Here is a 12,167-nt window from a genome sequence, read left to right as displayed (position 1 = left end):
GTAAAATCAATTTGATATTTGTTTAGAGACATTTTCTATGATTCTTTTATGATTATTTAAGCAATAAATCGTCACCAACGTTATTTGTTTTGCTTCGGACAGAGTGGCATCATGAATTCGACGTGATAAGAAATATCTTTTTAACATTCCAAGTATTTTTCAAATGCGCCCTAGAGTTAAATTCGGTTAATGAACTATTAAAAATATTGTGAAATTATTTTTTTTATCCTTTCAAATATACTCTTCTACCATTACTAAAACTTTTCTTATTTACCATTAACTTAAGGGCAAAAGGAGTATCTTAACTTTTTTTTTAAACTCCGGTACAAATTTAATCTGAATTTTACATGAGATGACTTAATAGGCAATAACAGCCAGATTATTTTTTAATAACAAAATAATTATATTTGAAATATAAAAAAATAAAAAGATATAAAATATTTTCGAAATTTTAATCAGCATACAAATAATTATTCCTTTATAAGAGGCAACCCCCTAATAATTTTCAATTAAAAAAAAAGGCCAATTTGCATAAAAAATCCACTAATTTTGGGCATTTGCAAAACTGGGCCGCCTTTTTTGATTTTGCAGATTCGGTCCGAATTTTCAGCAAACTGACCAAAATATCCTTATTACTTTTTCTCTCTCATCTTTCTCTCTCCTCTTCGTTTCTCTCGTTCTTTTTTTTTTTCTCTCGCCGAAAAAAATAGCGGAGGCAGAGGCGGAGGCGGAAACGGTCCGCCTCGCCTCTCACCCTCATGCTCTCACCCACGCACCCCCCACCTTCCTCGCCTCCGACCCTGCCGAGACCGTGTCGCGGCTCTTTTTTTTTTCTCTCCGACTCTCCTCCACCGTCTCCGACGACGACGCCTCCCTCGCTCTTCCCCGCCCTTCTCGTCCGCTCCCTCTCCCTCCTCCTCTGCCACCTCTGACGACGACGCATCTTCGTCGACGCCGACACCGTGGAGGTTGCTGCGACACTGCAGCCTCGGAGCGGGGGGTCCTTAGCGGCGTCGTCGCCGGCGCCATAGCTGTTGGCAGAGACGGATGACCAAAAAAAATAATAAAAGAAACAAGAAAAAAAAATAAAGATAAAAAATTATAGAAAAAGAAGGATGAAGATGAAATTGTATCGTTAACTGCAAAAAAAAATTATAAGTTGCACTACTTAAGATGTAAACTGCAGCTTTAAAATGAAAATTATACTTTTTAAACGAAAATTACACTCGTTAGGAGATATTTACACTGTTTCTCCTCTTATTGCACTCTTTTATATGTAAACTGCATCCATTAAGATGAAAGTTATACTCTTTAAACGAAAGTTAGACTCTTTGAGAGATATTTACACTGTTTCTCCTCTTTTTGCACTTTTTGAGATATAAACTGCACCCCTTTAAGAGATATTTATATTGTTTCTTCTCTTGTTGCACTATTTTTTTTCTTATTGCACTATTTTTTCTCTTATTACACTATTTCTCCTCTTAAAGGGTGCAGTTTAAAATAAAAAATAGTATAACAAGAGGAGAAATAATGCTACAAGAGGAAAAACAGTGCAACAAGAGGAGAAACAGTATAAATATCTCTTGAAGGGGTGCAGTTTTCATCTCAACGAGTGCAAGAAGAGGAGAAACGGTATAAATATCTCTCAAAGAGTACAATTTTCGTTTAAAGAGTGTAATTTTCATCTTAATGGATGTACTTTACATATGAAAGAGTGCAATAAAAGGAGAAACAATGTAAATATCTCCCAAAGAGTGTAATTTTCATTTTAAAGCTGTAGTTTATATCTTAAATCGTACAACTTATAATTTTTTTGCAGTTAACGATGCAATTTCATCTTCATCCTTCTTTTTCTATAAATTTTTATCTTAATTTTTTTTTTCTTGCTTCTTCTATAATTTTTTTTTGTCACCCCTCTCTGCCAACGGCCACGGCGCCGGCGACAACGCCGCTAAGGACCCTCCGCTCCGAGGCTGCAGTGCCGCAGTGACCTCCACGATGTCGGCGTCGGCGCCGACGCTGGCGCTGGCGCCGGCGAAGATGCGTCGTCGTCGGTGACGGCAAAGAAAGAGGGAGAGGGAGAGAGAGAGGACGAGAAGGGTGGGAAAGGGCGAGAGAGGCGTCGTCGTCGGAGACGGTGGAAAAGAGTCGGAGAGGAAAAAAAAAAAGTTGCGGCGCGGCCTCGGTGGGGTCGGAGGCGAGGAAGGTGGGGGGTGTGCAGGCGGGGGTAAGGATGCGCCGAACAAAATCGAAGTAGGCCGCCTCCGCCTCTGTCTCCGCCGCTCTATGGGAAAAGAAAGAAAAAAGAACGAGAGAAAAAAAAAGAGGAGAGAGAAAAAGGAATAAGGATATTTTGGTCAATTTGCTGAAAAAACGGAACGAATCTGCAAAAATAAAAAATGTTGCCCGCTTTTACAAAAGCCCAAAATAAGTAAATTTTTTATGTAAATTGGCCAANAAAAAAAAAAAAAAAAAAAAAAACACCTTCTACTATGACAAGTAGAGAAATTGTAACTTATGGATTGAAAAGGTTTAAATTTACCCCCCATTTTGGGATGGGATTGTCCCAAAAGCATTAAAATTAAACACGCAAGCTAGAGGGGGCCTAAGTAAAATTTCACCCAGCCAGCAGACGCATACTACTTTCATGCGAAGCCGCCCGGCGTGTCCCACCCCACCCCACCCCACCCCACCACAACCCGGAGGGCTTAAATCCTCCTCTCCTTAACCACGCTTATATGTCAAATCCAAACATAAAAACAAAATAAGAATCGCAACAGATTTTTTACAGATTTTTTTTTTGTTTTGTTTCAAAGCTGCTAAACTCCTGTGTGTCGGTCGATCAATCGTTCAGGGTTGGGATTTCGAGTGTGTGAATAATAATTAGGAGTAGGAGGAGGAGGAGTTTGCGGCAGGCAGTGCAGGGCAGTGCAGGCAGGCAGATAGATGCTGCAGCTGCTGTTCGCGGTGGCGTTCTCGGCGGCGCCCCTGACGCTGTACGTGCCGCCGGTGCGGTGCCTGAACCACTTCGTGGCGGCGCTGGAGGCGATGCTGCGCGAGGCCGCGCCCTCCTCCCTCCGCGCCTACCTCCGCCTCCGCCTCGGCTTCCGCCGCCTCCGCTTCGCCCTCCTCCGATTCCTCCGCTGGTAAATTATTAGTCTCAATAGCAACAACAACAATAATAATAATCGATCGATCATGTAGAGATACATACACACGTAGAGTTTTACCTGTAGCACCTCCTCCTCCTCCTCCTCCTCCTCCTTCTTCTTTCCCTTTTTAATAATAAATAAACGTTTTAGGGCTGTGACTAATTGAGTTTGAGCTTTTTATTTCTTTTTTCCTTTTTTTTTTTTTTTTTTTTTTTTTGGGGGGGTCGGGGCTATGGTTGTAGAAACTTCGTGAGATTTTATGTAGATTGAGAGAATCACCACTTTTATTTACTTTTGGCCAATTTGATTTGGCCCTCTTTCTTTGGATTTTAAGAGTAATAAATTTCATCGAATTTTGGGAAAACAACTGCTAAAATTTGCTTATTGGGTGATGCTACTAATTTGGATGATCTATTGGTAGATCGTGATGAGATCTATCTTGTTTTTAAAATTTTTTGTCTCCTTGGAGCAATCTCAACTAATTTTTATCTGATTGATTGATTGATTGGATTCGATTGGATTAATTTAATATGAAAAAGCATAATATCTCGTTTAAAATTTGGAGTTCAAAGTCAACTCTTGCAAATAAAATTAAAATAAAATAAAATAAAAAACCGTTTTTGTACTTAAAATGGAAAAAAATATAAAATTGCTTTAATTTTTTTTTTTTAGTCTAATACTATCAAACTGTGATGCGAAAAGTACAGAGATCGAAATGAGCGATTGCTTTTCTTAGACGGTTTCTACCATTATTTTATAATAATATTAAAGAAAACAAAAATATTTGAAGTTCTTTTAAAAAATTTAGTGAATTTCTCAAGTTGTAATTTGACTTGCAATTCATTGACTAAGGAGCAGGGATAGAAAGGTGGACTTGGGTGGTTTTCTTTCGCTTCTTTTTGTAACACTCCTTTGCTTGATAGGAATGCTTTGGTTTATGTATGGAAATTTTAATTCGAGCAATGCTACAGTTACATTCTGTGTTTGTACTTTGATGATCAAAATACTAAAATTAAAATTTAATCCGAATTGGACTACTATACTATTAATAGTACCAAATTATTTGTGCTATTCAGTTTTCGACCATTAGATAAAAAAATGTGCAATTAGGATGATAGTGATCCCTAGAGATAGTATAATCTAACGGATAAAAATAGTCAAAAAAGTATTATCGATAGTAGCAGGATTCATCTAATCCAATATATACAATAACAACAATATTTAAAAGGCTAATATAACAAAAAATTGTATACTGATAATATATTATTCAAGCACCAAACCCTTTTTAAAATGACAAAATTCAACTAGCCTGCTTGTTGTTTAGGGCATTTTTCCTTTTATTACTGTGTGGTTGAAAAGCCCTATTTTGTTGCTACATTTTAGCATCATGTGGTTTGTCAACTATATTACTTTAACATTATGTAATTTGTAAGTTACAGCATTTTGATGCCTACTTTACATAGGTCTTCACAGTGATATAGCGAAAAAATTTATTGGATAACAAAGTGAAACTTTTTATAAAAATATACTTAACTACAATGTGGCAAGTTGAAGTTTTCCATTCTAAAATTAAAAGTAGAGAGTGAACTGGAAACACTGATTGTGTATTGTGTGGTACTGAAGTGGAAATCATTGATCATTTATTCACAAAATGTGTTTTCCTTAGATTTCTATTGGTGACGACCTTGGTGGCTGTACAGTCTAGAGGCTTGGGAGATGTTGCGAATTTGGTCTGGGATGATAGATGGATGGATAGACCTGGAGCGAGGTCTATGAATACCTGATTAGCTGGACTTGTAACCTGCTGGTGGGTCACTTGGGAGGTTAGGAATAACGTAATCTTTCGAAAGGCTCAACCGGACCTGTTTCTAACAGTCTACAAGATCAAACAGTTGATGATCCTTTGGGAGCAGTCTCTTTCCACTAATAGACACTAGAACTTTCTTTTCTTTTCTTTTTTTAGCCCGCCTTGTCGAGGCTTCTGTTATCTCACCTTTTGTAGCTTAGTTCATCATTTCAATGAATGAAGCGAGTAGTGTGCTACCTTCCCCTCAAAAAAAAAAAAAAATCGGTGCTCAAAACTTATATGTACTATCACTTTTGCTATCATGGCAAGTTCTATGGAACTTAACGAAGATTTATGGCAGAAATTATTTGTGGAAGAATTTTGTACAATTATGATATTCTTAAATTCAATCAAATTTGAAGTTTAAACTATCAAAATGGTGTTTTAAATTGTTCATTGCAGTGTAAACATTTAAATTCTATGAAAAAGAAATCTTCCAATTCGAGATCTTTCCGTTGCGTGTCAAACAAGTAAATAATTCGTTTACTTATTAGAGTACCTTAGGTCACAGAACATTTTCTTTATAGATTGCTAATATATGAATAAAAAAAAATTGGAATTTCTCTGTAAAGTAATTATCAAATTTTAATTATATACATTGCTATAATTTTGATAACTTTAATTTTCATCTTGTCATCCTGTTATTCGAAAATTTACAATTAACTATCTCGTGATATTATTCTTGTTTTCCAGAAAAGATTTACTATCAAATAGGAGGGTACAGAAAAAATATTTTGAAAATTATAGAGTGATACTATGTTTAACAATAGGTTCTTATAGTAAAGAAAAAAAAAAAATCACATGGTAGTAAATTATAACATTTTGAATTATAAGATGACAAAGCAAAAACAAACTAATTAAAAATGTATAGAACATAGCTAAACTATGGACTATTTTGATTTGGCTACCCAACCTTTCAAAATTTAAATTTTACAATCCAACCTTTCAATTTGTTTAATTTGAGACAGTCAGTGGTACTTTGACTTCAAAATTTGAATATATTGTTTATTTTTATAAGTTTAGCTAGTATATTTTATTTAATTCTTTCAATTATAAATTTATTATAGTTAGCTGAAATTTTGAAACCAAAGTATTATTGACAAACTCAAATCAAACAAATTGAAAAGTATGATAGTAAAATCAAGGGTAAACATCAAATATCCCCCCTGTGGTTTCGCACTTTCTTACTTTAGTACCCTGTGGTTTAAAGTATATCAAATTAGCCCCTGTGGTTTCGCACTTTCTCACTTTAGTACCCTGTGGTTTAAAGTGTATCAAGTTAGTACTCTGTGGTTTTATTTTTATTTTTTTATTATCCATTTCACTAATTTTTTTTGTAAATCAGTGACAAAGTTAAAATAAAAGGGTACTAAAGTGAATATTTGATAAACCTAGATAGGTATCTAAAATTTTTTGTAGATAATTTAACGAAAGATTAAAGGAGGAAAAAAAATCTGTGACAAAATTAAAACTAAAGGGTACTAAAGTAAATATTCGAAAAACCTAGGTAGGATAGCTGAAGTTTTTTTGTATATAATTTAACGATATATTAACAGAGGAGCCGACGAAAAGAAAAAAAATGAAACCACAGGGTACTAAATTGATGCACTTTAAACCACAGGGTACTAAAGTGAGAAAGTGCGAAACCATATGATACTAAATTGATACACTTTAAACCACATGATACTAAAGTGAAAAGGTGCGAAACCACAGGGGTGATACTTGAAGTTTTCCCTAAAATCAATTCCGATAGCATAGTAGTTCTACACTATATATATATTCTTTCTTCTATCTTCTTCATCATCTCTCTTTTTTTTTTCGTTCTTCATCTCTCTCTCCACCACTAGCAAGTGTATCAATGATTGCGTTGTACAACAGCAACAAACTTTGGGATGTGAGAGTGCTCCATCTAGCAGCAGAGCCACCACACGAGGTCAAGAGCTCGGAGATCAAAGCATGTAGAGAGGACGATGATGACGATTATGTCGTTGGGACGAACCAGGTGGCGAAGAGGGAGAAGAAGAACATAGTAGAAAAAAATGAAAAAAAAAAATGAAGATGATGAAGAAGAAAGAAGAAAAAAAGAAAGAAAGCAAAGAAAAAATATGTTGCATTATTTGTCCAAAATTGCACTTGTGTTGCATGATTATACTTTTTTTTGAGGAAACAGGGATATACCCTATTTGTACAGGGAAGAGGTTACAAAATCGCCGATTAGCGGCTAGCAACAGCTTGGAACGACAAAATGTCAAAACAGTAACTAAAAAACACATACAGAAAGCAGCTACACCCGGACATTACAATACAGAATAAAGTCGATGTTGACCACAAAATTTCATTCCCCTCCTCCTGTTAGCACTGAGGTCTATAGTATAACCAAGCTATGTACTCTATTTGCCGTCTCGTCCGTTCGAGTAGGTCGGTCTTCGAATATGCGCCTATTTCGTTCTTTCCATATTTCCCAACATGCTGCAGTAAAATAGAGATCAAACCATTTCTTTTGCCTCCCTCGGACAGAGCGCCTTGCCTGGTCCCATCGAGCAGGCAGATCTCCTGGGCTTATAGTCATGAACACTTGAGCTGTTGGAGTCATTTGTGGGAGTTGAGCCCAAACCATTTTCGCATAGTTGCATGTGAAAAGGATGTGTTCAAGGTTTTCACTGTTTGTAGAGCATAGTGCGCAAATCGACGGACCTTGCCAGCCCTTGTTAGCTAACGTATCATCCGTCAAGATTCTGTTTCTCGCCGCAAGCCAAGTGAAGACTTTAACTCTGAGGAGGATCCTGATCTTCCAAAGAAAAGAGATTTTGCAAGCATCAATGCCATCAAATGTAAGAAAAGAGTAGGCGCGGCGAACCTGGAATGTACCATCGTCGTTCCAACGCCAAATGGTTGAGTCCCGGTTCTGAGTTAAAGAGGTATTCTTGATCAATAATTTGAGTCGCGGGATCTCATCCAGTTGGTCGCCCTGCACTTGTGATTGTTGGAACCCCATATTGTCCTTCTGAGCGAAGCGCCGAATCCAAGTAAAGACCGAGAGGTGTTTATGTCTCGCGATGGTATAGAGATTAGGGAATTGATTTCTGAGAGTGAATTCGCCTGCCCATCTAGCATTCCAAAAGGACGTACCTTTCCCGTTGCCTAACGAGAAGGAAATGGATGTATGAAATGGTGTTGTAATGCTGAGGATTCCTCTCCACATTAGACAGCACGTAGTCGGAGTGTTATCACCAGTTGCTGGCTGTCTATACCTGTAGTGTTTTTGTGTCAGGAGTCTGACCCAAGGTAGGTGCGGAGAATTGTAAAAATTCCATAAGGCCTTCATCAGGAGTGCCGAGTTCATCACCTGTAACTTTCGGATGCCTAGTTCGCCCTATTTTTTTAGGCGGTAAACTTGATCCCAATTAACAAGGCAATGGAAGCCATTGTGAAGTTTTCTCCCCCTCCAAAAGAAATCGCGACGGATCTTGTCGATGGATTTCACTACCCAAACCGGCAATCGAAAAATCGAGCAGAAGTAAGAAGGGATACTCGAGAGCACCGAATTAAGTAGCACTAAACGGCCTTGTAACACACTGAACTTTTTGCAAATTGCAAGGTTCGAATGTTGATCTGTGATTTGAGCTTTTTCTAGATATTCTGGGAGGTCGTTGACAGTGTTCTGACCTATGACTTGCATCCCGAGAATTGAGGTTTTAAGCTTGGTGCCAAAGTCTCTAAACTGAAGATGGCTGGCTACTCTCGGATTGGATTTTCTGGAAAGTGTACCGGTACACAGTGTGTTTTTCTGCCAACCCGAGCCTCGGGTTTGCGCGCACAGTGGTTTGTACCGGTACACTTTCCTGTGTACCAGTACACTTTGCAAACTGCAATCTGGCAATTTTTGGGGGTTATTTTTGCTATTGTTGCAATACCTTATTTATACCCACACCCCTTAGAGAGGGCCTTGTGTGCTGCGACTAGAGGAGGAGAGGTGAGTCCCCTCTCCATTTTCTTTGGTTTTTTCCCTTTTTTTGCTTGGTTTTCTTAGGTTTGATTTTCTCTTTTGATTTCTTCTTCATGGGTTTTGTTCTTGGACCATGGGAGAAGCCTTGAAATGAAGTTTTGGGCTTGTTGGAGGAAAGATTTTGGACCCTAGCTCACTTTGAGCCTAGGTTGAAGCTTCTAAGAGGTTAGTGACCTTAATCCCTCATTTAATCCATGTTTGGTAGGATTCATGAGATGAAACCTAGAAATATGAAATCTAGGGGTTTTTTTTGGGAATTTTTGATTAGGAGCTTTTGGAGCTCAATTGTTTGGATTAGAACCTCCCTCTAGATTAGGTTGAAAGGGTTCTAGCTCCCATTTGGAGCTTGGGAAGGGTTTGCTTCACTATAGGTGAGTTTTGGCCATTTTGTTGAGTTGGTTAATGTTTAACCATTGGATTGTTCGTAACGTTCGTTTAACTCTCCTTTTATTACCTTTAAGGTGCTAGGAGGATAGTGGGCAACTTCGTTCGGTGAAACGAAAGGGTTCGAAGTGCTTCCGGTGGGTTTGACCTCACCGAAATGGGTGAACTCCCTCTATGTCTTTCCTTTGGTTTAAAGACATGTTTAGATGTTTGTTCGTACTCGTTATGACACGCTTGGAATTATGAGAACATAATATGAACATGTTATGTATAGTGAAAATATATGCTCTATGTGGTAGAGGCACACACGTGGAATTGGGCACTATTTGACCATAGTTGAGATTTCTTGTTTATGCAACCCTAAGAAGCATGCTAGAGTATGGTTGATGAGATAATTTGTCACGCCCCGAGACCGATACCAATTTGGGCCGGCCCGAGCACGTCAAACAGACGCCGAACGGACAGAGTTTCCCTTGTGCGCCCAAGGCTCATCCCCTGTACATTTTTAAACAAGAAGTGCACTAGCGGAAGCATACAAATACGGCTTACACGAAGGTAAGCAATAGCCATGAGTGAAAGAAAGGAAACTAAATAGCTACTCAAGTATTATGATTCAACTTTTGATCACATACATTGCATTCATAGTCCTTTACATACTTTTCATCATTTCCTTTTACATCACATTACCTCAAAATAAAACTCCACATTCTTTTCTTTCTTTGCTTTATACATCAATATTTTAAATCATCAAATACAAAAGATGATAAAAGGGAATGCTACTACAAAATGTAAACCCAACTCTGGTGGCCTCTGATTAAGGTGCGATATATTTACCTCGGTCGCTCGCCGGCTCGCTCGGTCCCGGCTCTGTGGAAATAGTGGGGTGAGAACTACAACAAAGTTTCCAGTGGGTTCGGCCCCAACATCACCGACTTTCCTACTAGGACTAACTCAGGCATAATAGAAAGGATAAGTAGAAAGATAGTAACCAATCTATAATATGATGCTAATATGCCTGAATAATAAAGCAAGTAGTATGCTCAACATAAAATTCATGTAGATTATGCAAATTCTTTTGTTCTTTTTCTTTACTCTTTGTTCTTTATTCTTTATTCTTTGTTCTTTAATCTCACGGCTAACCCGGGGATTTCGCCACATTAACTTGCTTCACATTAAGTCCATCATCACTGGCCCTCAGCTTCCCCGCTAAGACCGTCCTCAGGTTTACTCTAACCCGTGATGCAAAAACTTTGGAGCTGCAAGGACTGAGATTTTTTTGACAGTGCTACTAAACTCTCTGTTGATGATGTTTATGTGTGTAATTTAATTACATAAGCACTCGTCAAGTTTCGGGCGAAAATGAGCTAAAATGGAGAAGATACGTGACTTTTAGTTTTCACTTAAGTGAATAGTAACTCCTTTTTTCCGGAGAAGCCACGGAGTAGAGTTGGCTTCTGGTGCGTATCGGACTCCGTTCATATCAGTCTAATAGCTCGTTTCGACCGGTTCAGCTGTTTTGGAACCAATGGCACTGACGGAATTGGATTTGGATGCACAGATTTCGAGAAAAAGGGGTTTAATGGTTTTAGCATATAGTCGTCTATATGCGGGTTTTGGTGGAACCTTGGAGGGATGGTTTTGTCGCAAATCGGAAACCTTTTCGGGCGAAACGAAATGCTAGATTCGATGCCTCTGTCGTGCTGATCGCGCTGGGTGTAATCCGGATCGGGAATCTAGACGGTAGGATCTTCGGGAACTCGCGAAAAGTCGCGAAGGCTGATTTGAGAAATCGGATCATTCGCGAAAAGCCACTATAATTTATGCAATCGGAATTGCGAGTCGAGTTCCGGCCAGCAACTCCTCCTTCCGCTTGGAGTCTCAGAGGTAAACTCACCTATCGCGCATTGTTGCGATGACTACGTTAAAGAGCTGGGATTAATATAGATTCCTTCTCGGGGGGTTGTTCACGCACGAGTGTTTATCCACACCTGTTATATGAGGTGGAGATGCTAGGTTTTCTTGAACAAACCCTAACCTAAGGAACCGCCGCAGCTGACCCGCACCCGCCTATTCAGACGCCCCCCGCCGCCCTCCCTCCCGAGAGGACGGCCCCCTGCCATCAGCACCTCCTGCCCTTGCCGTGCTCGCGTTCTGTGCTTTGGACGCGATGCGCAGCCCCTGCCGGCGGGAGAATCAGCTGCAGCAACATTCCTCCTCTCTTGGACCACCCTGACCACGGCTTAAGCTTGCGTGCTTGTTTTTAAGGAGGGCCTGTGTAGCCAGATCCGACACATGAGAGGGATCCCCTGGCGTCGAGATCTCTCGCTCCCGCGCCCATCCCGCCTCGGCCCCGGCACGCGCGCGGACGAAGGCATTAAGCGCGGAGTGCCGTCCGGAGAGGAAGGAGGCTGCAGGTCCCAGCCGGGTCTCCGCAGAGCCCGTAGGCCCACGGCCTTTAACGAAACTAGCAGGTTCGCGGCCTTGGGACTGCACTTCCCGTGTCTCGCCAAGTCCCGCATGTCGTGAGCATCCCTTCGCCCATATAGTTTCGGTTTCGGGGTAGGGCGGGGTGGAAGAAGTCGGGTAGTTGGAGGAGCAGAGAACGATAGATGGGATTTTGGTGGAGAGAATGATTGCTCACGGGAAATTCACTCGGCGACTCCAGGTACCAGCAATGAGGGCGCAGGCTGTCGGCCGCGCCGTCCCCGCGCGCCGAGCCGGCCGCGGACCAACAGGTCTGTTCGCACCGCCGCTCAGGAGTTCCTTGGCTGTGGATATG

General features: G+C 40.0%; 1 protein-coding gene across 3 annotated transcripts; it reads left to right on the top strand.

The window, feature by feature from the left end:
• Window positions 2,665-7,186, top strand: LOC109721831. 3 transcript variants are annotated; one of them, XM_020249633.1, is made up of 2 exons: window positions 2,665-3,146; window positions 6,877-7,186. In XM_020249633.1, exons 1-2 carry the CDS (start codon window positions 2,947-2,949, stop codon window positions 7,052-7,054), a joined length of 378 nt encoding a protein of 125 aa, XP_020105222.1. In that variant the 5' UTR covers window positions 2,665-2,946; the 3' UTR covers window positions 7,055-7,186. The 3 variants fall into 3 exon arrangements, with proteins under 3 accessions (XP_020105222.1, XP_020105223.1, XP_020105224.1); XM_020249634.1 differs by having other exon boundaries at window positions 2,667-3,146; window positions 6,846-7,186; XM_020249635.1 differs by lacking the exon at window positions 6,877-7,186 and adding an exon at window positions 4,853-5,302 and having other exon boundaries at window positions 2,674-3,146.

The sequence above is a fragment of the Ananas comosus genome, linkage group 15 (genome assembly GCF_001540865.1).
Source record: "Ananas comosus cultivar F153 linkage group 15, ASM154086v1, whole genome shotgun sequence".
NCBI classification, from domain to species: Eukaryota; Viridiplantae; Streptophyta; class Magnoliopsida; order Poales; family Bromeliaceae; genus Ananas; species Ananas comosus.
Note: the sequence above shows the minus strand (reverse complement) of the source record. Positions and strands in the feature narration are given on the sequence as shown.